Source organism: Crassostrea angulata, chromosome 5 (assembly GCF_025612915.1).
Source record: "Crassostrea angulata isolate pt1a10 chromosome 5, ASM2561291v2, whole genome shotgun sequence".
NCBI classification, from domain to species: domain Eukaryota; kingdom Metazoa; phylum Mollusca; class Bivalvia; order Ostreida; family Ostreidae; genus Magallana; species Magallana angulata.
Genome location: NC_069115.1, coordinates 44,874,486 through 44,899,361, shown reverse-complemented (window position 1 = coordinate 44,899,361; position 24,876 = coordinate 44,874,486). Strand labels below are relative to the sequence as shown.

The 24,876-nt window shown below is 33.6% G+C and overlaps 1 protein-coding gene across 5 annotated transcripts in view; it reads right to left on the bottom strand.

Moving 5' to 3' along the window:
* Positions 1-24,684, bottom strand: part of LOC128183168 (synaptotagmin-1-like) — a 34,221-nt gene extending 9,537 nt beyond the window's left edge. The window contains exons 1-6 of one of the 5 annotated variants that reach the window (XM_052852072.1): positions 24,660-24,684; positions 16,071-16,162; positions 15,165-15,260; positions 2,632-2,876; positions 2,152-2,336; positions 332-457 (exon numbers count right to left, since the gene is read on the bottom strand). In XM_052852072.1, coding sequence (XP_052708032.1) covers positions 332-457; positions 2,152-2,336; positions 2,632-2,860 — 540 coding nt within the window. In that variant the 5' untranslated portion in view covers positions 2,861-2,876; positions 15,165-15,260; positions 16,071-16,162; positions 24,660-24,684. Of the gene's footprint in view, positions 1-331; positions 458-1,925; positions 2,105-2,151; positions 2,337-2,631; positions 2,877-12,089; positions 12,247-15,164; positions 15,261-16,070; positions 16,163-16,267; positions 16,405-24,659 lie in introns of those variants that run through there. The other 4 variants (XM_052852075.1, XM_052852071.1, XM_052852070.1 and 1 more) reach the window with 4 other exon arrangements.
* Positions 24,685-24,876: the final 192 nt, after the last annotated feature.

Here is a 24,876-nt window from a genome sequence, read left to right as displayed (position 1 = left end):
CATTTTTTGACATGCAAACCAGAAGTCTGTATACCGTAATCATGCTGAAACAGCTGTTGAAAAATGACCCAGCTTCTAGTATTTTTACAACCCCTCCCCCCTTCCAAAAAAAATTCATTTTGCCTCAGTTATATTGGTTGGAATAAATATTATTCTAAATTTTTTAATATCATATATCAGATTGAAACAGAAGTAATCCTCTTGTCAAAGCATTTCATACAAAGTCCAAGGGAACTGACGTCTTTTTGACACCGAGTGTGATAGCCGACATTGTTCTAGATCTACGTGGCATCACAGTAGGAGGAATTAAAGCTGCTGGAGTATGACCTACCTCATTCTTTGTGAAGTCGTAGTCTAACTGGAACTGAAGCTTGCCGAGTTTGACCTCGGACTTCGTGCTCTCATTGTCATCGTCCTGTTCCATGTTGACCTCTAATTCCTCAAGGTCAGGCTGTATCTACAAAACCATGGTAAGGTCATGGTCAAATTAGTTTCAAAGTCATCAACCAGCTTCATAAAGCTGTGAGCAGCTACACATCATAGTGATATCATAATTGGAAATATTGTAGGAAAAAAACATAAATGAAAGATAACAATGGTATAGTATCAAATTTTTCTGTGAATCAATAAGTTAATTAGGAAAACCTTCAAAATACAATCTTTTACACAAAAATTAGAATAAATGAAATGACTTTAACTTCAAATCTTATTTTTGTCAGTACTTAGCGAAAACTGAACAAAGCACATGTTAAATCTTTTTAAAGGTAAAATGCTTCACTAGGTCTTTAATATTCATAATAGTTTACAAGTCAGGAAGTTCAAAATAATCAAGGCATCTCATATATGTTAAAGGAACTGAATCTTTAGATATACATGTAGATCAAGAGTCAATAAGAAGCTGACACTGGATCAAGTAAAACAAATCGCATGCTCATATTCGAACGATGGATGCAGTCTTGTAAATCTCTACCTACACACTGAAAATAATTAAACGTTTGTTAAAAAAAAAAAAGAGAAAAGTGAACACTTAGGATAGAGTCCACAACAGAAAATTGTCATGTAGAAACAGAAATCAACCATCCATTATTGTTTTGATCATTGATCAAGTATTTGAAATGATCTGAATAAATAGAAATCTGTAAGGACTGGCAACTAGATACGACTGATGTAAATCTATTTCTTACGACTTCAGTCAGTTATCCAAAACCTATCATATTCCACTTGGTTACACAAATCAAATATTTGAAATCTGAAGAGATTTATGATAATTTTATTTTGTCATCAATATAATCCACAGGTTGAAAAAAAATGTTTCTTTTACAGATATTTCAATTTTTAAAAAAAAATGTATGTTTTGTGTAAAGTGCTTAAGTGCATGTTTTCAGATTTTTATAACTCTGTTTTCGTAAAGAGTTCTATTAAATGTCATGTTTGCTTTGCAAGCACCTTAAGGAATAATATACATTGTGCACTTTTGCAAATTGATGCACTTTTGAATTTAAAAACATGATCTCTAACAAGCCTTAGATCCCTAAGCCTGAGCGAGTGTATCAAAACCACCAACACCTACCCAGTACCCACGTAGATCAAACAAAAAGAATAAAAATATACTTGACGGATATAACCAAATATCCAAAATATCACAGAAACTTAGAGTGTGGGAGCCAGCTCCGTTAAAACAGCGTTATATAACTGTAAGACTTTACTGCTATCAGAGGTAAAAAAAAAATCAAAATGTGTTGAAGATTAGACTGAAAACAACTGCGTTCAGACCTCAATCAAAAGAGGTGGAGCCAAACACATTGTTTTAGTGAGTACATGCAGACATGCTCTCTGAGAGGACTTGAAATAAAATAAGTCTGTCAGCAGACTGTGTTGAAATCTAAGCATTCCAGTTGTGCTCTCACATTGCTGCATGGACTCACGTTTTCCTTTTTGAGGGCAAACTCGAGTCCCGGCTTCAAGCTGGCCTTCAGGCCTTTCTTTCCGTCTTTACCTTTGCGTTTCTTACAAATACATCGCTTACATATACAATAACAACAACATAACAACACCAGGAGACAGGCCACTCCGATAGCAATCAGCGCCCACATGGGGAGACCCACTACAAAGAAACAAACATTACGTTACAGTGACCAATCAGACACTTACTTTCTCTTTTTTCAGGGACGCTCCGATGAGCTGGACTGCCTTAAGGTCCACTGGGCCCTTCAGTCCTTTTTTGCCTTCTTTCTTCTTGCGTTTTTTACATATACATCGTTTACAGACACAATAACAACAACATAAGAAAAATAGTATGGCCCCAGCTGCTATAAGTATTAATGCCCAAATAGGTACTGAAAAAAAATAACAGACACGGTATTAGGTTCATCTTAAAATCAAAGTAAAAAAATAGGGGGGGGGGGGGGAATCATGGATTGTAATTAAGCAGCTTATAAATAATAAAGAGACAAATGTTCATAGCGAAAAAGTTCGCAGCATTCCAGCATAAAAATTGAAATGAATTATGTGACTTTATTAATCCTAATGACACACATTGCTCAGAAACAGAATGAAATTTTCCAGAATAATCTTTTGACAAATATTTCAAAATATCTACCTATTGCAGATAAATGGAAGAAAAAAACTTACGTTTGCTTAACTCTCCTGTCACAAGGTTTTTGAGTTTATCGATTCCCTTTGGGGCCTCAGTGACACCTGACCCATCCCCAGAGGGAGCCACTGTAGTGGGACCAGGGGCCGCCCCGGTATCAGCCACAGCATTTTGAACAGCTTCCTTAGCAACACTGCCTGCTGTCGTGGCAACCACCTCTACCCCTCTCTTAACTCTCTGAAGAAGGTCCATTATTACTGCAGGCATGTTTCAGCTTCAAATCCTGTGTAAGAGAAAAACAAATATGAAATTCTTTTTACCTTCTACAAGTATACCATGATACTAACAAAGCATGCTCTTTAAACTACAGAGCAAAAGCTAATTTCAGTCAAACGGACAGCCACTAAAAGGTATTTACAAATGCTTTACAGATATTTCATCAGCTCTCAATCAACAAATTATCATCAAAATGTACTTTTCATCATATCAATTACGATAATAAAATGTTATTACACATACGGCACTGGTCTGGATAAAAGTGTTCTCATGAATAATAACGTTATTATATATATATCTACTGACACTACGTCATTATGATATTAATACATATGTAACAATTGAAAACTTGTGACCTATAAGACACGTGTCTATAGAACCAGTATCAGCAGCCCACACAACTGTATAAAATATCCTACAGGTGGAAGTTGGGGTGAGAGAACTCCAGTGAGAAGATCTTGAGGATGAACATGAATAAAACTGACAATTTCACACATAGAATCTGCTATTTACGCTAGAAATTGTATACAACAGCACGTGGATTTCACACAGAGATCCTATGATGTGTATATATACACTGTAAATGATAAAAATGTTTGTCAATGATATAAATGAGCACAGTAATAAATCAAGTTTGGCAGTCATAAGGAAAGGGAAACAGACAGTCTTATTTCAATAAGCTGCAGGTCTGAAAAAATTTGGATGGACGGCCTACAACGAGATATTAATATAAGTTGTAGAACTTGATTATCAATCGTTGTAAAATATATAACATTCAAGTTCTAAATTTTTTCAGACTGGGTGCTATAGACCTGCAGCTACATTTCAATAAACAATAAATGTCAGAAATTTTATAAATAATTAAAAATTCAAACTAACTTGTGTTTCAAAACATGTTTACAAACCCATTTTGCAATTTTCCCCTTGCTTAATTAAAATACCAATTACTTTTATAAAGTTTTATTTATTCAGAATATTGTGTGTTAATTGTAACGTTTGTTTACACGTGTTGTTACAATCCCTGAAACGTTCTACTTTCCCATTTTTCCGTGCGTTCACTGTGCACTCACTGTACAATCACTTGCGCTCTCCGTTTGTGCTCACTGTTCAAGAGCTTACCGTGCGCAAAGCGCTCACCATGCACTTACCGTGCGTTCACAAAGCCTTGAAAAAAAATTCACAATACATACATGTAGTTTATTCATTATTTTTGCCTAATTACCAACTTAATACAATGCAGGATAACACCCGAGGCACTCCAAATAAATCGTTCATCTTGCGTTCACATAGAATTCACGTCATATCGTTCACCATGCATTCATGTTCACTTTGCTCTCCATTTGCACTCTGCGTTCACTCACCATTCATAAGAGCTCACCAAATTCCGTTCGAGTGCGCTTATCGTTCTCTCAAAGTGTGCTCACTGTTCGCTCAGCATGCGCTCACCATTCAAGTGGGAAAGTACAACATTTTAAAGACTATAAAAAGACTGAACAGAAATTTATATTTTTCCCAATATACTTCGATTTAAACAAAACAAAAAAACAGCTTTTAAAATAAATATGAAACATTTGTCTTATAAAAAAAAAAATTACCAAATAACTACCAAACTGTTTCAGTTTTGATAACCTTCAAAATTGAACTGCCTCAAGTAACATAAAAATAAACTTATCCAAACAAACAAGAGAAGAGACCAACCTTGGGTTTCCGAAGATGCCAAACAAAATACAGATAAAGACATAAAAACTCAAGCCATATACCTCTGTTATTTAGTCAACAACTTTGCTATCTTCTGCAATAATATCTAGCCAGTCAGAAGCCAATAAATTCTTTGATTTTATATTTGCAAAGAAGTTTTTCACACTTTTGGCAGATTCAAGGACTAAATTAAAGTTTAAACAAATTGAAGTAATGAACTCTAAACTGAGCTAAAACAATATACCATGCTTTTTTATTAGTAATGAGAAAAATACAAGTTTACGGCCAAATCAGACTTGTACAGAGAATAGGTTTCTTCTCTAAACAAACAACTCTTAAAAGTAAAACTCATGTACTGGTACAATATCCAATATTCAAAGTTACAATGCATAACAACTGCAGATGCTTTCAATCTACTGCAAATCATAATCAAAGGCATATAGTGTAAAGGGTTATTTTTTTGCCCTGTGTTCTCTTTGACTGTCTGCACTTGCAAACAATTTTGCTTCTTCTTGAATTCACCCAGACAATGTTGTACACTGTACTTAAAGAGAGATAATATGAGAAATTTGAATTCTCTAAAATCCAAGGCAAAAAGACCAAAAGTAAAACGAAGGCTAATATTTCCCTGTATACAGTATACCAGTTTCATAAAGCATAAAAACAGTGTATTGTGTAAATGTATACCCATAAGTGTACAACAATACAGAAAACAGATTAGTTAAAGCCACATTCACATTACAAACATTAAACAAAAGTTTTTGACTTCATAATGTTCTAAATATTAATTATCCCAATAGGCGGTGCTAATATTCATAAAACTGGTTTTGGGAAAAGCATGTACTATGGTGAATGACCCAGTAATTCGCTTTCTAGAGTTTTTATAACTTTTATATAATTTACATTTAACAAGAAGTTCACTGACTTTTTCCTCTGAGTTAAATTTCATCAACACAGACAATATAGCAGAGATAACCATAAAAAGCCTGAGGATGCAATATCCTATAGACTTAAATCAAATTACAGTTGTGAAAGGCACAAAATCCTCTAGACAATAATCCAAGTTTTTCAATATTAACGAATCCCTATTGAATCAAATCTAGATTGTCCAAAAGGAAAAAAAATCCTGTAGACTTTATTGAATCTAAATTGTCTAATAGGAATGAAATTCTAATAGACTTGAATATAAGCTGTCAAAGAGGAACAAAAACCTATGCTGCACAGATTCTTTACAAGTATTAGAAAGAGCAAAAATTTACATATACTGTATACAGGGTTATTTTTGCCCCATGTTATTTTCACCCTTCTACACTTGCAAACAGTTTTGCCCCGTCTTAAATTTACCCAGACACACTTGTGTACTAAAGAGATAACTTGGAACATTGGTATTTGCCCTGACAGTGTTTTAAATTCGCCCACTGACAACGATGGCGAAAGGAGTGAAAATAAAACGATGGCGAAAGGAGTGAAAATAAAACGGGGGCAAATATTTCCCTGTATACAGTACTTGAAAAATAATCCCAATTGCCCAAAGGATCCCATATACAGACTTGAATTTCTGTTGTTTAAAAATGCAAAATTAAATTGGCTTGAAATCCAGTTGCCCAAAGAACTTGAATTTAAGTTGTTCAAATAAAGCAAAACAATGGCTAAATACTAGCTGTTTTCATTGAATCTTTGAGATTATATCATAAGGATTGTGTACATTGGATAATGTTTGGAGTTGATGGTCAATATACTCATCAATAATCCATCCATGTATGTGTTTAGAAAGGGCTTCCTGAGTCAAAATAGTCCCAGCTATACGGCCAATTATGCAACTCGATCAAACGAACATTGAAGAAGACCTAACAGGAGAGAGTTGGAGGCAGAAGTATTGATTGAGATTTATTGGGATATGCATGCAAAAGAAAAATTACAAGTTCCAACAGACGGCCCACTCAATTGTGTATGCATGGGGCTGAGACCAATAAGCTCTGAAGGCTATCACTTCACAAAATGCAGACTAAACTGTAATGTTTTCAGAATGCAGTCTTGACAAAACCCGTTTTGTTATAATTTCTATAAAATCAATAGATTTAAAATATTGTATAAAAAATATGATTTGGTGTACAGATTAACACGAGTTTACATATATATACTGACACACATATTGGTGAATACAGCACAGAGCAGAGATGCAGAGCACATCTCTTCAAGAATCAGGGAATTTTAACATAATGTTTAATTAAACTTTGAGAAATTATTAAAAATACATTTCAGCTGGGGTGTATTGATCACACTGCTATTTTTTCACATGGATCATTTGTTTTTTCTAGATGTAGTACTCTCGTACATCTGTGTAATGATATTACATGTACATATACCAGTCAATATAAATGATCAGTGAATAGGTAAAATTTCTCAATCTTTTGTCATATAGGAGTGCCATATATGGTCATTAATTTATAGTACGAATACTTATGGTGCCCTAAAAAAATAAGTTTGCAGCTGCCACTTGCAGAACTGTAAGCAAGGTTAGATTCAGCTGTACATACATTGGTAAAATCTATTTTTATTTTCTATTTGCAAGCTCTGGGAAAGATATGTCTGTTTCCTCAAAGGCTGCAGTAGTGAAGTTATTACTGTACACAGATTGTGCGTCATATTAAAATTACGTAAAAAAAAAAAAACAGTGACTGATTTGCCATTATTCACAGGTAAATAATGCGTAAATATATTACATAAATAAGTTTGAAACATTACGTGGTGTTTACAGTATCCATCCCAGTGTGTCATTACTTTTAATTACATCATCTACTTTATATTTGTAAACATAAGCGAGGCGTTTATAGAGACAATGCTTTAGACTTAATCATTTCGAAATAATGATAACTACAAATTCTGGAAAAAGGGTTACAGGCAATAAAACTGTATGGCAAATGTCATTCGATCATTTCACAGAAGTACTGCTTTGTGCAGCTTGTCTGGTAATAATACCTTCTGATCAGTCTTTGCTTAACATGTAGAACTGTTTTACAGGTAAATGTATAAGTCACATGCAGACTCTAAAACGTGCTTCTATGTCAAGTGCAAGATTCTGTTTATCATGCAGTGCCATTGTTGCAAGAAATACTGAGTTTTTTGTGCAGCAATATTTAATAGTCGAGTATTTAGAGAATAGTATCTTTTATTTTTAAAGGAATATAATACATTATGATAGCACGTTTTAGGGTACGTACACTGCAAACCAAGACAGATTTTTTTCTTTTCTTAGTAAATTATACCTTTGATAATACTGATCCAGAATTTGGCAGTCAAAATTTCTTCAAGGTTCATTATCCTATTTTTATTGAATTTTGGGGGTTTTTTTTAAATCAAGAACAACTTTATCTGTGAAATGCACTAAAGTTCAGAAAACCTTGTTGGGATAAAACTTAAACCGATAGAAATCCCTGTTTAACATGACAATTTCTTCAGGGAATATTTCTGACAGTATTGGTTATCTTTCTTTATATCAGAGAAGACAATGCACCTTAATCAATAGACATTTCAGCTATCAAATCAATTTCAATTAAAATCTGCAATTATTCAAAGTATTGATACATTTATATAAACACCCATACTAGTACAAATCTTAATTTTATAAAACCTATTTGCTTTGCATATTTATCTATCAACAATTTCCACAGTATAGCTATTTATATGGCTGCCATAGCACAGTTTACATGTACTTATATGTGAGATAATCTCTCACTGACCACTGCTTTACCCTTGGCCAATACTTCAAGATGGCTGCAGCTGCTTCAGCTTACACATCCAATAGATGATGACGTCAACTAATATAGATCTTGGAGCCGTTATATTACCATACTCTTATCTTGTGTCAATGATGATACTGATATCTACATGCATCATCTCAATTTCAGCCCCATTTGACAGATTCTGACAGTAAGATGCATCATTAACCAGGTGCATGGTTATCCTATAAGATTAGTAACTCAAGAAAATTATAATCAAAATTAAGAATAAATTTAACTTTATCATTCATTCATTTTTTTCGCAATTTAATAGTTTACAATTTTTTTACTCAATGTGTAGTTCTTTAAAAATTTTAATTAATTTCCTTTTTTGGGGGGGGGGGGGGTGGAGAGGGGGGGTGGTATTATAATTGTGCAAAATTGCTTGGCACATGATATGTACCGTACAAATGTACACGCATTATTGGTGTTTATTAATATACAGCCTCCGAGGGCCTGAAATGTCATATAGCTCATTACTGTTGCAGGATGATATATTATTCCTAGATTAAACCAGAAAATTACATGTAAGTATGATAAAAGGTTCAAATAGAATGAATATTCAAAAGGTCTTTTAATATTTTTTGTTCAATGTATGCATACTCTAGTGTTTGTGATATGAATGCTGAAATAACACTGTCTGGAATATATTAAAACAACAAATTTTGAATTAATTTTATTGCAATATCCAGCCAATGTTTGTATGAAGCCTTTCCCTACAGACAAACAAACAAATTATCACAACATTTGTCTGAATGTCAGAACATTCAGTGCATGTATATATTATTAATTTAAATGAATTATATTCACTGAATTAAAAGTTGTTGAACTGTGTGATAAACAAGAATATAAAATTTTTAACACAGCATATACATGTATATTGTGCATACATGTACGTGCATGTAAACATTCTGGCTTTTATAACATAAAAATTAGAGATCAATATTTTCTGTAAATCAGACTTTTTATCATTCCGTCATTTGATTTGAAAAACTTCAACATCAACAACCCCCCCCCCCCCCCCCCCCCAAAAAAAAAACAAACTGTAATAAGACTTTTGGTGGCTAAAAGAATGTGCATTAGCCTAGAATTTTAATTAAAATATTTCTATATTTATCAGATCTGTCTATACACTACAGTAACTGCACTTATACATGTAGGCAAACCGCCTGACAATTCGAGAATGTAATAATACACAGAGTTTCTGATAAATTAACAATTACTTAGGAATGTAACACTGTCTAAATCATTAAATTTGACAATTGCTAAGTAACATACCTACACTATGACGCTCATTAAAAGTGAGAATTCCTAAGGAACTTTCAGCAACCATTATTAAAGTGAGTTGACCATGCCCAATTTAATTTCTACCCTAGCTCCCACACAAAGAAGAGTTAAGCCCCTTATCAGAATGACAAAAGGAAATATAAGCGTATAAGAATCTAGGTGACGTGAAGGTTCCGGCAAAGCTGTGACGATTGCAAGATAAGCTTTAACCTGACAAAGATGGACACAAATAGATACTGAATAAGAAAAATATTTGAAAAGGAATCATGCGCATGGTTTTTTAAGAAGTCCAATAAGTATCAGGTAAGGTAAAATCATATTGATATTTCTACTGCTAAGCCCTGGATATCACTTCCTGACTGTCATCTTACAAATTGAAAATTCAAAGTTGACTTGGATAGTTTACAAGATGTGAAATACAAAACCGAGAAAACAATAATGGAATGTTTGATTAATAAAAACATTTCAACACATATCTGATCCACAGTCTAATGGTACAACTTCCTGTGAAATCTCTATGGCTAAAAATTTATATCAAAAAAAGGAACGCAATGTCCAATCTCTGTTTGATACCACATAACCCCACCATATTGACATCCTAATCAACAGTGATAAAGACGAGACATGAATAATTCATTAGTTTGGAGTCAGATCAGAAAGATCAAAGTTACAGCTTACAACATTATAACATCAATATTTCAGTGTCACAGATTTTGTTAAAAAAAGTTTTAGATTGAAAGTCAGGGCTTTTTTTCCATTCAAACTTTGATAATTTATATCATAATTCTATATGGATATTTTATGTTATGTGGGGGAGGACATTTTGTGTTTAATTTACCCTAGAAAACATTTCCTGGAGTCGTTTGACATCCATTACCAGCTAGATATGACATCTATTTTTATGTATCCATTTGATTACTCTATTTCAAAGCTGACTTTAATAGTTTATGGACTGGTAGTTATTATAAAACATGAACACCTCTTAAAATATATATAGAACTGAACTTGACTCTTCCGTGGAGAAAATCTGCAAAATCCAATAACTTATATATAATTCTTATACTCTGGTGGTTCAACTTGCGTCATTTGAACATTATAATTGAAACTATGGCGTTATATATATTATTATATATCGGTATTACTGAGTGAAACTGATCAAATTATTAAATGATCAATTCCCTGTCAACAGAATTAAGTCACAGAATTGACAAGCTTAAAAATGTAAATTAATGCCTCATGCCAAGGCTACAAGTACCTACAATGTCCTTGAACTTCAACTTCATAGAAATATAGTTCAATCTCAAGGTCATGACACATGGTACACTTTTTTACAAGGGAAATTATTTTAACTTAATAGATATAGCTTTCTCATAATTGGAGATAAAAGCTTTTGAGCCTGAAGAAATACCTGAATTAAAAGATAACAATATATTAATAAACACATTTCAGAAGCCTTATACACATATATAATACTCGTAAAAGAGTTTTTTTCATGTACCTGGGTAATTATGTTGTGGGTCAATTACATTTCTTTTAATATTTTAAAGTAATAACATTCAAACCAACCAATTTTATGAAGAAAACATATGATGTAGCAAATGTCACTTACAACACAAATAGATCAAGTTTCTAAGTAAATGAATATTTTTTTTTTGTAGTTGATATTCACTGATTGTCTCAAGGGAGAAATTTTACAGATTTTACCGAGTCTTTCCGAGTCACGAACAAACAATTAAATAACAACATGAAATAAATCAACCTGACTCTCTAAGGACATCTACAGAAATGATCATGACATGATAGAATTGGAAGAATGACGATCGCGTGTATGATGCCCTAAGTCCACTTACAGTATCCTACCAGCATGCGGAAAGTCAGTATATAAAATAGCTACAGGATCTGAATATCAAATTCTGACATAGTCACTACTGATCAACTGAACAATTCTTCTGCATCGTTTATTTTTCATGTACATATATCATGTTATTACCGTACACCTTAGGATACAAAGATCTAAATAATATATGATTTTTTTCTGAATGATCCTAAATTGCTTTTTGGTTAAGCTTAAGCTCATAATATATTAAATATAAATATTTCATAAAACAGAAATGTTTTATCAAACCAATATATTACATCTACATGTACATTATAATTTTTTAATTGGCAACTTTCACTACATGTAATACAATGATGTAACAGCCCATTATAAGTTTATGAAATCTAAAGACCATTTAATGATATTTCATGTACACATGCAAAGAGTTCCCCTTCTAACACTCTAAAGCCCCTGTGGTTTTTTACACAACACTGAGAATTCTAGAGAAAGGTTAGCTCCAAAATAATCAATAGTCATGGAAGACCCTGCTCTAATCAATTCAAATTTTCTCCTAATTATAACACACCCTTCTCCGAGGTCCTTCAATGTATCATTTTTTTAAAGTGAATATACTTACAGAGTCAAAAATCAAGAAATAAGTCCAAAAAGAATTCAACAATCCCGAGAAACTCCTATATTTCCATCTTTCACAGTTTGTGTCTTCATCACGGTTGAGAAACACAGCCTCCGAAGAGAAAATTCCAATCAATAGCAGCACAGAATTGTGGGATCAATACCTCACAATTGCATTATGGGTAACTTGAAGTATTGACAATCTCCAGCATGACACGAGACTTTCATTTATGCAGGCTATTTACAGCTTTCATGTTTATTCATGGATATGAAAAAAGATATTACTGCTTCTAACAGCTTCCAATCAGGGACCTATCAAGTGCTGACACTTAATCTCTCTCAGAGAGAGAGAGAGAGAGAGAGAGAGAGAGAGAGATATCTGAGTATCAAATAAGTAAAACTAAAGTATGAAAATATAATTCAGTCATCATTCAAATTGTCTATACAAATTCACTATTATGGCATCATATTCTTCAGCAAAACAACTGCAAGCCAATTAAAAATGCAAATTGGATATTATTGATTGATGTATACAAACATTATAAACTCATGCAACAACTCGGATTGCATCAGTGGTATTTCACTCATGATTGAATGCATGTTATTCAAAACTGTAAAATAGTTGATTGCAGATTACCCAACTCTGTTTATTGGAAATGGGCCTGATCTAGGATTTGTCAAAATTGATGGCTGATGCACTCTTTTTATCATTCTCAGTTCATTGGTCCTTTAAGCTTGTGGATTATTTAGTGAATTGGTTGACCTGTAAGTCATCCATTCAGTACAGAGGGACTGTCGGACTGTCCATTTGTGTGAGAACAGATCAATACAGGGGGCTATTATAATGCAGAGATATTGGTTAGGGGTCCAGATGGACTTTTAACATGGCTGGGGTCCAACCTGAAAACACTGCTTTCAAATTGGTTATAATACTTATGTATTCATAGCTTATATAATCAATGAAAATTTCTTCTCAAGATTTATAGCAACACCCAGTCCCTCAATTCCAGAAAGTGGCAGAAAGGTTTAGACAGATTACATTTTATATTTATGTGTACACAAAGATACCGATCAACGGATCATAACATTGATTTCTTACACACACAAAAATGAAAATTACAGCTACTCTCATAGTCTCATAGGCATCAATTTATTGAGCTTGTTTTTTGTGATCAAGGTTATACTACCCAAGAGACTCTTCAAGTGTATTGTGTACAAATGAGGGATTGGTCAACATCTGAGCTATGCTGCGCACTTTCCAGAAGAGAGAGAGAGAGAGAGAGAGAGAGAGAGAGAGACTCGGTACTTATAAGTTCCAAAATATGAAAGAACAAACTGTGTAATTTACAGCTAGGAAAAAGGAAAATCAATACCCCAAAGCCACCCACAGGGGGAATAAAAAAAGTAATTAACCATTATCAAATCAATATTAATTCAATATATTGGATTTTCTGCAATGGAAATAGTAAAATCTCACATTGGAAGAATAATTGTTATTGCCATAATCATTTACACCAGAACAAAAACAGTTGTTTTCAGAAGTGTATGAAAACCTTTCACTCTATTGGAGAATTTATACCCTGTTGAGGTGTGCTTGACTATGTAAGTCGATTTTCTTCCAAAGATTCCTCCTCCCAACTTGGTCTCTATCAGCTCTGAATAACCCTTGCTATAGCAACACTGACGTAACACTGAGTTTAGTTGGATGGCCTGCAGCCCAGTAGATCTATAGAAGGACAGATAGGCACAAACAACGGAGTTTCCCAATAAATTCCGCATCACTGTCACGAACAGCTGTGCGGGGCTCAAATCAGAACCTGACCCTAGTTTTACATGCGTGGGTAATTCCTCTTTCCAATAATGTAAAACATTGTGATTGATATTATGTGAATAATAATTATTTTGTGTGATAATTAGATTAATGTTTCATTAATAAAATCATCTTCTAAAAAGTTAATGGAGACTGAATGTATAGAACTGTTTGAGAGAGACTTTAAAAGAAATCTGTCAAAAAAGCATGAGGAAACTGGCTTTACTGTAAAAGACCTTGGGCCAAGGCAAACACATGCTCACAAGGTTTTAACCTTCAATTCTGCAGAAAAAAATTAACAAAACAAGAAATTATTTCATTACAAAGCTTTCGACCAGAAGCAAATTTGGTTAAAAATAAGAGAGACTTTAAAAAAAATCTGTCAAAAAAGCATGAGGAAACTGGCTTTACTGTAAAAGACCTTGGGCCAAGGCAAACACATGCTCACATGGTTGTAACCTTCAATTCTGCAGAAAAAAATTTAACAAAACAAGAAATTATTTTATTACAAAGCTTTAGACCAAAAGCAAATTTGATTAAAAATAAATAATTTTTTAGCGTGTTGACCTACATGTACATCACATGTTTTGGCACACTCTCTGGAATGGCTCACCCTTCTATGGGTTTCAACTGTGGGCATAAAAACTATTAAAATCAGATATAGTTTCTTAAAATTATATCCTATGATATTTACGTCAGCTGGCAAGTACATTTTGAAAATAACCCCATGCGGTTACATGCATTACATTATAATTAACACACTTAAAATGTCATTAGGACGGTATCTCTAGATTTTAAAACACATGTAACTAATTGATATGATATGGAACATAATTAATTTGCTTCATCTTTTAAAAGACTGAATGTTGTCCATTTTATGGGCTGAGATATCTAACAACCAAACTTAAGCTATATCATAAAACACAAAAAATGCCAGACACTGCTATTACTGGATGGTCTTCCAGCTTTTGTTTCTAACCAATCACAGCAATACGTGTAAATCATCCTGGTCATCATGACAAAATAGGTCAAGAAAAAAGGGTCTTCAGTCCCAAGAATCACCCAGCCAAATTTCATAAGAAATATCAATTAGGCTTCCAAAATTAATTTAAATTATGAATGCTATTCAAATTTTGAAGAGGAAAAAAATCCCCCAAGTCATGTATGCAAGCATATTTTGTTGTAATCAAATCAGTGAGAGAGTCAGACAGAAAGTATTGTTCAAAATCAATGTCCCAGTGAGTTGTAAATATTTTGCCTCCCCCTCACCTAATTATCTAGTTGCCATGGCAAAGTCCTTTTTCAACCAATCAGAATAAGGATCCTTAATTTCGGTGTCTGTGTTAGGTTGAACTGTGGACAAATCTAAAAACAAATCAAAAACGAAAGGCCTATATTACATAGGAATTTGACACTTTCATGCATACTTACTACATGTTTAAAGCTAACATTTGCAAGTAAAATCCCCCTTTTTCTGTTTTTATAAACATTTCTGCTATCATTACCAATTTTTTTCTTAATTCAAAGAAGACAAAGACTAGATGATTAGGACATATTATAAACATTCATTTGTGATGATCAAAAGATAACTTAATAAATTTTGTGTATTTAGTCAGATACGGCAACAAGCCATGCAAAAATCTGCAGACGTTTGGGTTACATAGCCTTTCTCCAATGGATGCCAGAACATCTTCCAATAATCAACCCATATAGAACTGTAGCACTGCATCTCTTAATCAATTACATAATGTATTGTTAATGGAAAATAAAATCAATATGTGGTCACTGAGAGGAAATAAAACTGTAACACTGCACAGGTGTAGCTGTGGTTATTCACTACACATGAAGGTCTTTATACTATCAACCGGATTTAATAATTATCTAGTGTTTTAAACACCACCCAGGGAGGGTGAACAACATTGCGTGATTATAGAACTAATTTACCACCTAGTCTTACTTCCTGTAATTAAAAACTACCTATTACGTACCATCTACTCCCTCAGATTCACACATATTTTAAGTACCAGTTTTTCTAGGACTATGCAAATGGTATTTCAGTTCCCTCCTTTTTTTTTTATCAAAAGTTACTGCATAAACATCATGAAAATAAAATGGTTTTTTTTATTTTGCTTTACACATACATGTACATTTTACATATCATTGGTGATAAATTACCTCACGAAAATCGATGAAGCTTCTATTTCCGAAATATCACTTCATGGCATCATTTCTTCAGTCGTTCAATTGATCTGAATCCAGATTTTCCTCTGAAAGGAAAATTCCAAAGAAGCTGTTAATTATCCAAATAGTTTACCCACCTAAATAATTAAGTATCTATCCCTTCAAGATTCGGGTAGAAAACAAAGTCTTACACCAGTGAATTTCACAACACGAAAGGACGGCTAAATTTGACACCGAGTACATGCATTTAGAAATAACATCAGGAAATCGGGAGATGTTATTGTGACGTGTTATCAAAAAGCAACACGGCCTGTTTAAAGCCTTTCCACGGGTGATCAACCAAGTATGTACATTCATCCATATACCCTAGGGTATGGAGATCTCCAAGATCTTTAAATTTTGTCGTGGGTGTATTAGTTACCTGTTGAGCTTTCTAAAGTGAAAGAAAAATGTTTGCTCTGGTCATTCTAAGTCGTCTCTCATAAAAAGATCAGACAATGAGTTTTTTGCATGCCTAATTCTAGGACACAAGCAAGTGCATCTAGCTTTCACATTTACCTACATAAAATCAGGAGAGTGTATTGTTATAAGGTATCCTTTTGAGATTAAGAACAGTTTATAGTGTTATGAAGTACTTTTAAATTTGAGGAGTAAGAGGACAGGAGGTGACTATTTTAGACAGATTGAAAAAAAAAATCAACAACCCATCCATATTCATTACAAAGAAGTTAAAATTGCTAATTAAATTACGGGTTTTAAAACTAATTTAAAATGTAAATCAATCAAGAGTCTATGATAATATTTCTAAAATCATTACACCTCAAAATATTCCATTGGTTTATTTCATTTTGGGTTTATATTATTAAGATACAGTTGTACTCCTAACAAACAAAATTCTAGAACTGATTGGAGCAAAATATTGGCCAATTACAAAAGATCCTGTTTAGGTAGATCAATCGGTTCCAACACTTTCATGAAAACTAATATATTCTGCAGGATTTCCTGTTTATTATCATCTTCCACTTTAATGACATTCTGGATCTAATGAAAGCTGAAATTTATTTTCTTTTTATATCAATATTTGTTTGCTACCAGTATTTTAAAGTACCTTTGAGTGTGGGATGTCAAAGATTAAATATACTGTTATAGCTGACTTCAATGGTCCTAAGATGGCATGGGACACCTGTATATATTAATGTCGATTAAAGTACATTATAATCAAAATACTTTCATTGCTTTAGAATTTTAAAATTTCTTATATGATTCGACCAAAATAGAGGGTTTTTCATTTTTGGAAAGGTAAAAATCATAACAGCTCCAACATGATTTCATAGTTAAATACTCTTAACCATTAATTGTGCTACGTACGCTTTTAGGCAAAAATTTTGGGAAAGAAAAAAATTTACTTGATGTTATTGTTTATTTCGACAGGAAGTAGGTCACAAGATGGAGGTGTACCATACCACTTTAAATCTATTAAAATTACCTACCGGTACTAGTCAACATCCTGCTAAGTAAATGAAATAAATATATTACCTTTACCAGCAGTAATAAATAATCAACAGTTATGCATCAATTTTCAAGATATATAAAGAAAAGATTTGTAATGATTATATAAAGCAATATAAAATATTACAATATCTTGAAACAACATGATGTTCAATATTTTGCTGTAGCAAAATTTCAAACCCAGATATAATACTTCTCAGGGTTCAAAACATTATGTGACACTGGTTCATAAAATTTTCTCAACTTACAATAATTAGATACAAAACTTAGGGAGGCCAGTTTTTGTGAATTTTGGGTTTTTTGTTTATTCGTGGGGATGTAATTTTGTTGATGCTTCGGTTTTCAGTTTCAGTGAATAAGATAACTAAATTTCTAAAATTGTTTTTGTTGAGGATTTAAATTTATTGGGGAGGGCTACCAAGGAATACCATGAAAATTGAGCCACCACGAATTCTAATGATTCCACAGTAAGAGATGAATATAACGTGCAATCAGGCTTTCATGTGTTGATGAACCATTAACCGCATGTTAAACCCCAAGATCAGAGATCAATATAAGTAAAGCATTAACTCTCGTCCTCGCACAAACAAATCAATACACAAATGTATATAGACATCTACCAAATCGCGGACAGGGGAGGCCACTCTGGCATTGACGTCAATCAGGGATGGAAGTCAATAAACTGTCCTTCAGAGTCAACAGTGTCATTTACATAACAACATTCACGACTATTGATATTACCCAGACTATTCTTTTGACTACCAAACAATCTTTGGGACATTACGCACTCACAGGTCACTCACAGACAGTTCCTGCCATTTGTAAATCGATTACAAACAATGGTACATGGTTAAACTTATCATAATGACTTGTTCGGGTTAGGAAGCACGCACATACTTACATGTAATGTATGTAATTATCTTAGCACTGAGATGGGAAAAAAACAAAAATGTTGACAAAGCTTCTATATATCATTGACAAACATTCATGCAGCTAACTGAGAAACGTACATAATTTTGTGACCTTTGCTTTGATTATACAAATGTATTATTGATCTGGCATCAGCTTGCAGATTTACATGTACATGTACTTGAGGTATCCAATTTTACATGCAAATATTTGCACAAAATCATCTGGAAGAAAAGGCCCCCCACTTTTAATTAACTGAACTTCATTGATTCAAACTTAATTCATCTGAAAGTTAATTAATAATCATGAATGAAATTAATCTGTGGTCAAATGAGCCATATAAAAATTTTCGACCCTTTCTAGAAAAATAAAATATCTTAGAGCCATAACCATTGTCAAATCTAAACAGTGTATCAACTTTATTTGAAATGTGACATGCATTCAGGGGATGAACTTATTGGCTATATAAACTTCCACCATCAATATCATTGGATATTACTATCTGAGATCAGGCAAGCATAAATGTAAATATTAAACCTTATATGTATAAATAAGTAAAATGTGAACAGTAAATTGAGACCTAAGTGTATCCACTACAGTATTTAATTGCCAGAATGATCATGTTGATAATATGTACATGATAGAGGAAAAAATTAGAGACAGAAAATCTATTATAGCATAATTTCAGCATATCAGTTTATCATAATAAAAACAAGAGGCCCATGGGCCACATCGCTCACCTGAGGAACAATAGGTATGATAAAGTCAGCTTAATGGAGTCATAATAAAAATCTGGACAATGTACAATAGTACATGTAGATCCTGTATAAATAAAATCCATTTTTCCCCCTTGGAACTCGGATAGCCCTGATTGCTGCCAATATTTACGAGAGAAGACTTTAATCACCGCTCCTGCACAGATATAGGGACTCAACGTTACACAGGCAGGGATGACCGCACACTTGCGCCAACAGCTCAACCTAACGCAAGCAGGGAGTGCCGTACACTTTGCTAGAAAGGCCTGAACACCAGCAGGGATGACCATACATTAGTGCTCCGCCGCAACCACCACCAATACAAGCAGATATGACTGCACACTTGTATTAATGCGATACAGGGCAGGAATGGCCGCACACTTTGTATCAAAGGTTAGAAAACACGTAGATTAGATAGAGCAAGGAAGTTCTAACACTCAATCTATCCATACCTGTTCAAGTTTGACCCCAAACAGTCACTCATCAAATTGCAATAGACACTGTCCCTATATATCTGCCAACCTAAAATAATTCATAGTATCTAAAAATTGGAAATCAAAAATAAACAAACTAATCCGGCCTTACCCAAAACTTCTTATGCAGAACAACTTATATACATTGAATATTTATTATTGTATAAAAATAATCATCACAATAATTGGTTAACAGTGGATGCATTAATTAAAATAATCAAGAATCAATAAATCAAGGGCAATAACTCAATACAGTAATACAAAAAGATTCTAATGAATAAATAGCTGCCTGCTTCAATTTTATAGTCATATCACGTGTTGAGTATTGCAGTTCTCAAAAAGATCCTTTACAATTGTTTATATATGGGATATTTAGCTACATCAAACTCTGAACCTTCTTGTGAGGCCGAAGAATTGTCCTGGAGCCAAAGTTTTAACAATTATAAAGAATCATCTTGCTGATTAGTTTCTGAGAAGAAGATTTTTAAAGATTTACTTTATATATTCCTATGTAAAACTTTAACACCCCCCCCCCCCCCCATGTGGCCTCACACTACCCCCAGGGATCATGATTTTCACAACTTTGAATCTACACTACCTGAGGATACTTCCACACAAGTTTCAGCTTTCCTGGCTGATTAGTTTCTGAGAAGAAGATTTTTAAAGATTTACTCTATATATTCCTATGTAAAACTTCGACCCCCCATTGTGCCCCACCCTACCCGCAGGGATCATGATTTTCACAACTTTGAATCTACACTACCTGAGGATGCTTCCACAACAGTTTCACCTTTCCTGGCTGATTAGTTTCTGAGAAGAAGATTTTCAAAGATTTACTCTATATATTTCTATGTAAAATTTTAACACCCCCCCCCCCCACAATGTGGCCTCACCCTACCCCCAGGGATCATGATTTTCACAACTTTGAATCTACACTACCTGAGGATGCTTCCACACAAGTTTCAGCTTTCCTGGCTGTTTAGTTTCTTAGCAGATGATTTTTAAAGATTTACTCTATATATTCCTATGTAAAAGTTCGACCCCCCATTGTGGCCCCACCCTACCCCGGGGGTCATGAATTTCACAACTTTGAATCTACACTACCTGAGGATGCTTCCACAACAGTTTCACCTTTCCTGGCTGTTTAGTTTCTGAGAAGAAGATTTTTAAAGATCTACTCTATATATTCCTATGTAAAACGTCGACCCCCCATTGTGGCCCCACCCTACCCCCGGGGGTCATGAATTTCACAACGTTGAATCTACACTACCTGAGGATGCTTCCACACAAGTTTCACCTTTCCTGGCTGTTTAGTTTCTGAGAAGAAGATTTTTAAAGATTTACTCTATATATTCCTATGTAAAACTTCGACCCCCCATTGTGGCCCCACCCTACCCCCGGGGGTCATGAATTTCACAACTTTGAATCTACACTACCTGAGGATGCTTCCACACAAGTTTCAGCTTTCCTGGCTTTCTGGTTCTTGAGAAGAAGATTTTTGAAAATTTCTCGAAATTTTTTATTAATTTCTAATTATCTCCCCTTGAAAACGGGTGTGGCCCTTAATTGTCACAACTTTGAATCCCTTTTGCCTAAGGATGATTTGTGCCAAGTTTGGTTGAAATTGGCCAAGTAGTTCTTGAGAAGATGTTGAAAATGTGAAAAGTTTACGGACGGACGGACAGACAAAATGTGATCAGAATGGCTCACTTGAGCTTTCAGCTCAGGTGAGCTAAAAACAAAAATATACTTATATTGTAGTTTTATTTTTTCGAACAAAAGCATTTGTTAAGTAATACCGGTACATATCTTGTGTGACAATTTACACACGTAATTCAGATCTCTTTGAATGAAAATGGCAAATGCAAAATTAAACAAGACTCTATATGATCATGCAGCCAGAAAATACAATATGTGATTGTCCTTATTAAGTAAAGTATATATAGTGTATGTCACTGGACAAACCACATATCAATGAAAGCTTATCATTATCTTTTATATTATTTCAATCATGAACCTTACAATTGTTACTCGCCCATTCTAATTTTTTTTTATCTATAGATACAGTTATCACTCAAGACACCTTTGAATACTTGTTCGTTTGCCCTCTCCCTACCTAATGAAAATAAGTAAATGACTTGATCAACATATCTTTATTAATAATCTTTCATTAACATAATTTTTTTTTAATTTGTTTGTTTTCAAATGTTTTCTCTTTTCAATTCTTGCACCATTTTTGTTTTTTAAAAGTTGATCCCCAACCCAAGTCAAAAGTTTATTGGTCAAAGGTAAACAACAGTTTCTTCATTAGTAGCTGCAGAACTGTAGCTCTACGGGGAAAAAAATATTGACAGACCGGAGAGCTACAGGGCCACCCATTGAAAAATTTTTATATTTATCAATGGTACTAATTGTTTTCACAGAATTTGCGTATAAATAAGGTAAATCAGTCGAAAACTAGCGCATGTTTTTCTGCGCAATAAATATACAATTTTTTCAATGGGTGGCCCTGTAGCTCTCCGGACTGTCAATATTTTTTTTCCCGGAGAGCTACAGTCCCAGAGAGCTACAGTTCTGCAGCTACCGTACTTCATTAGTAGCCTCAGAAAATTAAATATGATATGTTTATAAAACTCTATGCACACAACATAATCTAGATATATCAAAAATACGGCAAATGAAGGGTGTGACCAAAACAGGGCTAAATCAGCTAATAAGTCAAAAACAATCAGCCAGGTGACCTTAATAACTTCAAATCTTTACAACTGTGCAGGGATAATTAGATTTTCAGTCAAGGTAACCATAAATAATACTTTTGTTTGATATGCCACACTATCATGAAGGTGGACAAGTAGGAAGAAGCATTACACAACATTCACAGAAAAAAAGCTTTGTGCATGATTTCAAGGGCTGGATGGTCACACAAGGCCATTTCTATGCTTTTCTAATATCGATGAAAAACTGAACTCTTTACATGTACATGTATTGTTATTAATATAGAAAACATTTTTAAACTTTATCTGAATAGTTATCAAACTATTCACCAGCAGCATTCGAATTTGCTCACATTTTATCTCAGAACTCTTTAGGTATTTATCAAATTGCTAAATTCAACTTGTTTACCAACAGCAAACTCCTAGCTGCATTAATTGTCAACAGATTGTTTCCTTATAAGTATAACTGTGTAATAAAATACCTATTTTTTTATTGACTGTTAAAAAAATACCCAAGTTATTGACCGATCTCTTAATTTTTTTTCCTCTACTTCACCTCCAGGAATGGTTGCCATATCTGCTAATTGATATGCATGATAAACTTGCTATTGTATGTTCCTTCGCCAGTTAATGTAAGGTATAATATTCATCGGGTAAAAGTGCAAAATCATTGGAATAACTTTTTTGTTAATCATACAGCTGTAGTTTAAATCTGCTTCATGCTTAGTTAATTTATGACTTATGCAAATTTAGACCTCCTGACTGCGATCAAGTATAGATTTGCATCATAAACAAAACAAAAACAAAACAGTTGTTTCTGAATTAAGCAGAATATATGAAAGAAGTGGTTTTCACAAGATATATTGATATGTTATTGTAAAGGATGGGAGAAAAAAGATGAATCCGATGCAGATTCAAACCAGTGGGCCCCTAATCTCTTATAAGGTGCTCTACCCACTGAACTATCTGTTGCCAGCTGGTATTCAAACCAGTCTGGTCATCACATTCCTTTCCTCCTTAAATGATCTTCGCCCTTAAAGATCACCCCCAGGTTTTTTCCCCTAGCAGCTAGCTAGATTTAACCTTTCAGTTCCAAGGGTTGGCACAGCACAAAATGTGAAAATGAAAAAAATAAATATGGACATGCAGATTAGGATTCGAACTGGGCCGGGTCCTCAGAATCTTCAGTCAGTCAGTGACCTATCTGCCAGGTTATTCAAACTGGTCTGACTGTTACATTATTAATTACCTGAACTATATTACCACCTGATTACAGCCGATTTATAATTATGTCAAACTTCTTTCTCAATCACAGAAGCTTGTTTATATAAAAAAAAAAAATTCTTGAAAAAGTTGGTACCTAGGAGGAAAAATAACAATATGAACAAGGGATGATGCCATCTTGGATACAGCCTCGCTTCATCAGCTAATTTCTCGTTTAAAAAATTAAACTAAAAAGTTGCCACCAATTCCTTTTTTTCTTTATGAATAATTTTTCTTTAGGATCTCACCTCCACTTTAATTCTATTCACAACTACATCAACAAAGTTTATCTTTTTCTCGCGTAAACATCCAAAATTGACAAATCCTTGGCTTTTCCCATAACCAATCATATGACAGAGATCTCAAGTGCCGTATCTTCGCTTTCTACAGAAACCAAGGAGTTGTCAATTTTGAATGTTAAATTTATGCGAGAAATCAAAAAGTTGGTTAATGTTGGTGTAAAAAAGAACTAAACCAGAGGTGATACCTCAAAAAAGAATCATAAAGGAATATAAATTGGCGCGTATGTCTAGTTTACCTATTTAAATGAGAAGTTAGCAGATGAAGCGAGGCGGTATCCAAGATAGCATCATCCTTTGTTATTTTTCCTCTGAGGTACCTAGTTTTTAACTGATGTTTTTCCAACACAACCCCTGTGGTTCCATGACGAAACAAAATTACAACTTTGAAAAATTATTTTCCAGAAGAATATACTATCGTCTTTGGCAACCGGCTATTCGGTCAAGGTAGTGTTTAAAGAAACATGGTAATATTGTAAAAATATCATTTTCTGAGGAAATTCGAAAGAATGATACACTAATCTTTGATTTTATTATTCTTTACAGTGTAACGTGTTGACTCAATTGACTAAATATATAACTTCTTGGTGTAAAAAGTAATCTGTTCGTTCAAATAACATAAAACCTGTTTATTAGATAATTCCTAATTTGCTTTACTTACCACAAGCTTTTCGTAACTCCGATTCAGTCCGAATATTCGTTTGATTACCTTAGTTAACAGACAAATATATTTTATTCGGATAAATTTGAAAACAACTGAAATTTAACATAGTCTACCTTAAATAAAAAAAAAGCATACCATAGAATCACAATTGAAAAATTACATACTTATTATCATGAAATGCATAAAATTCGATCAAGTTATTTAAAAGATATCT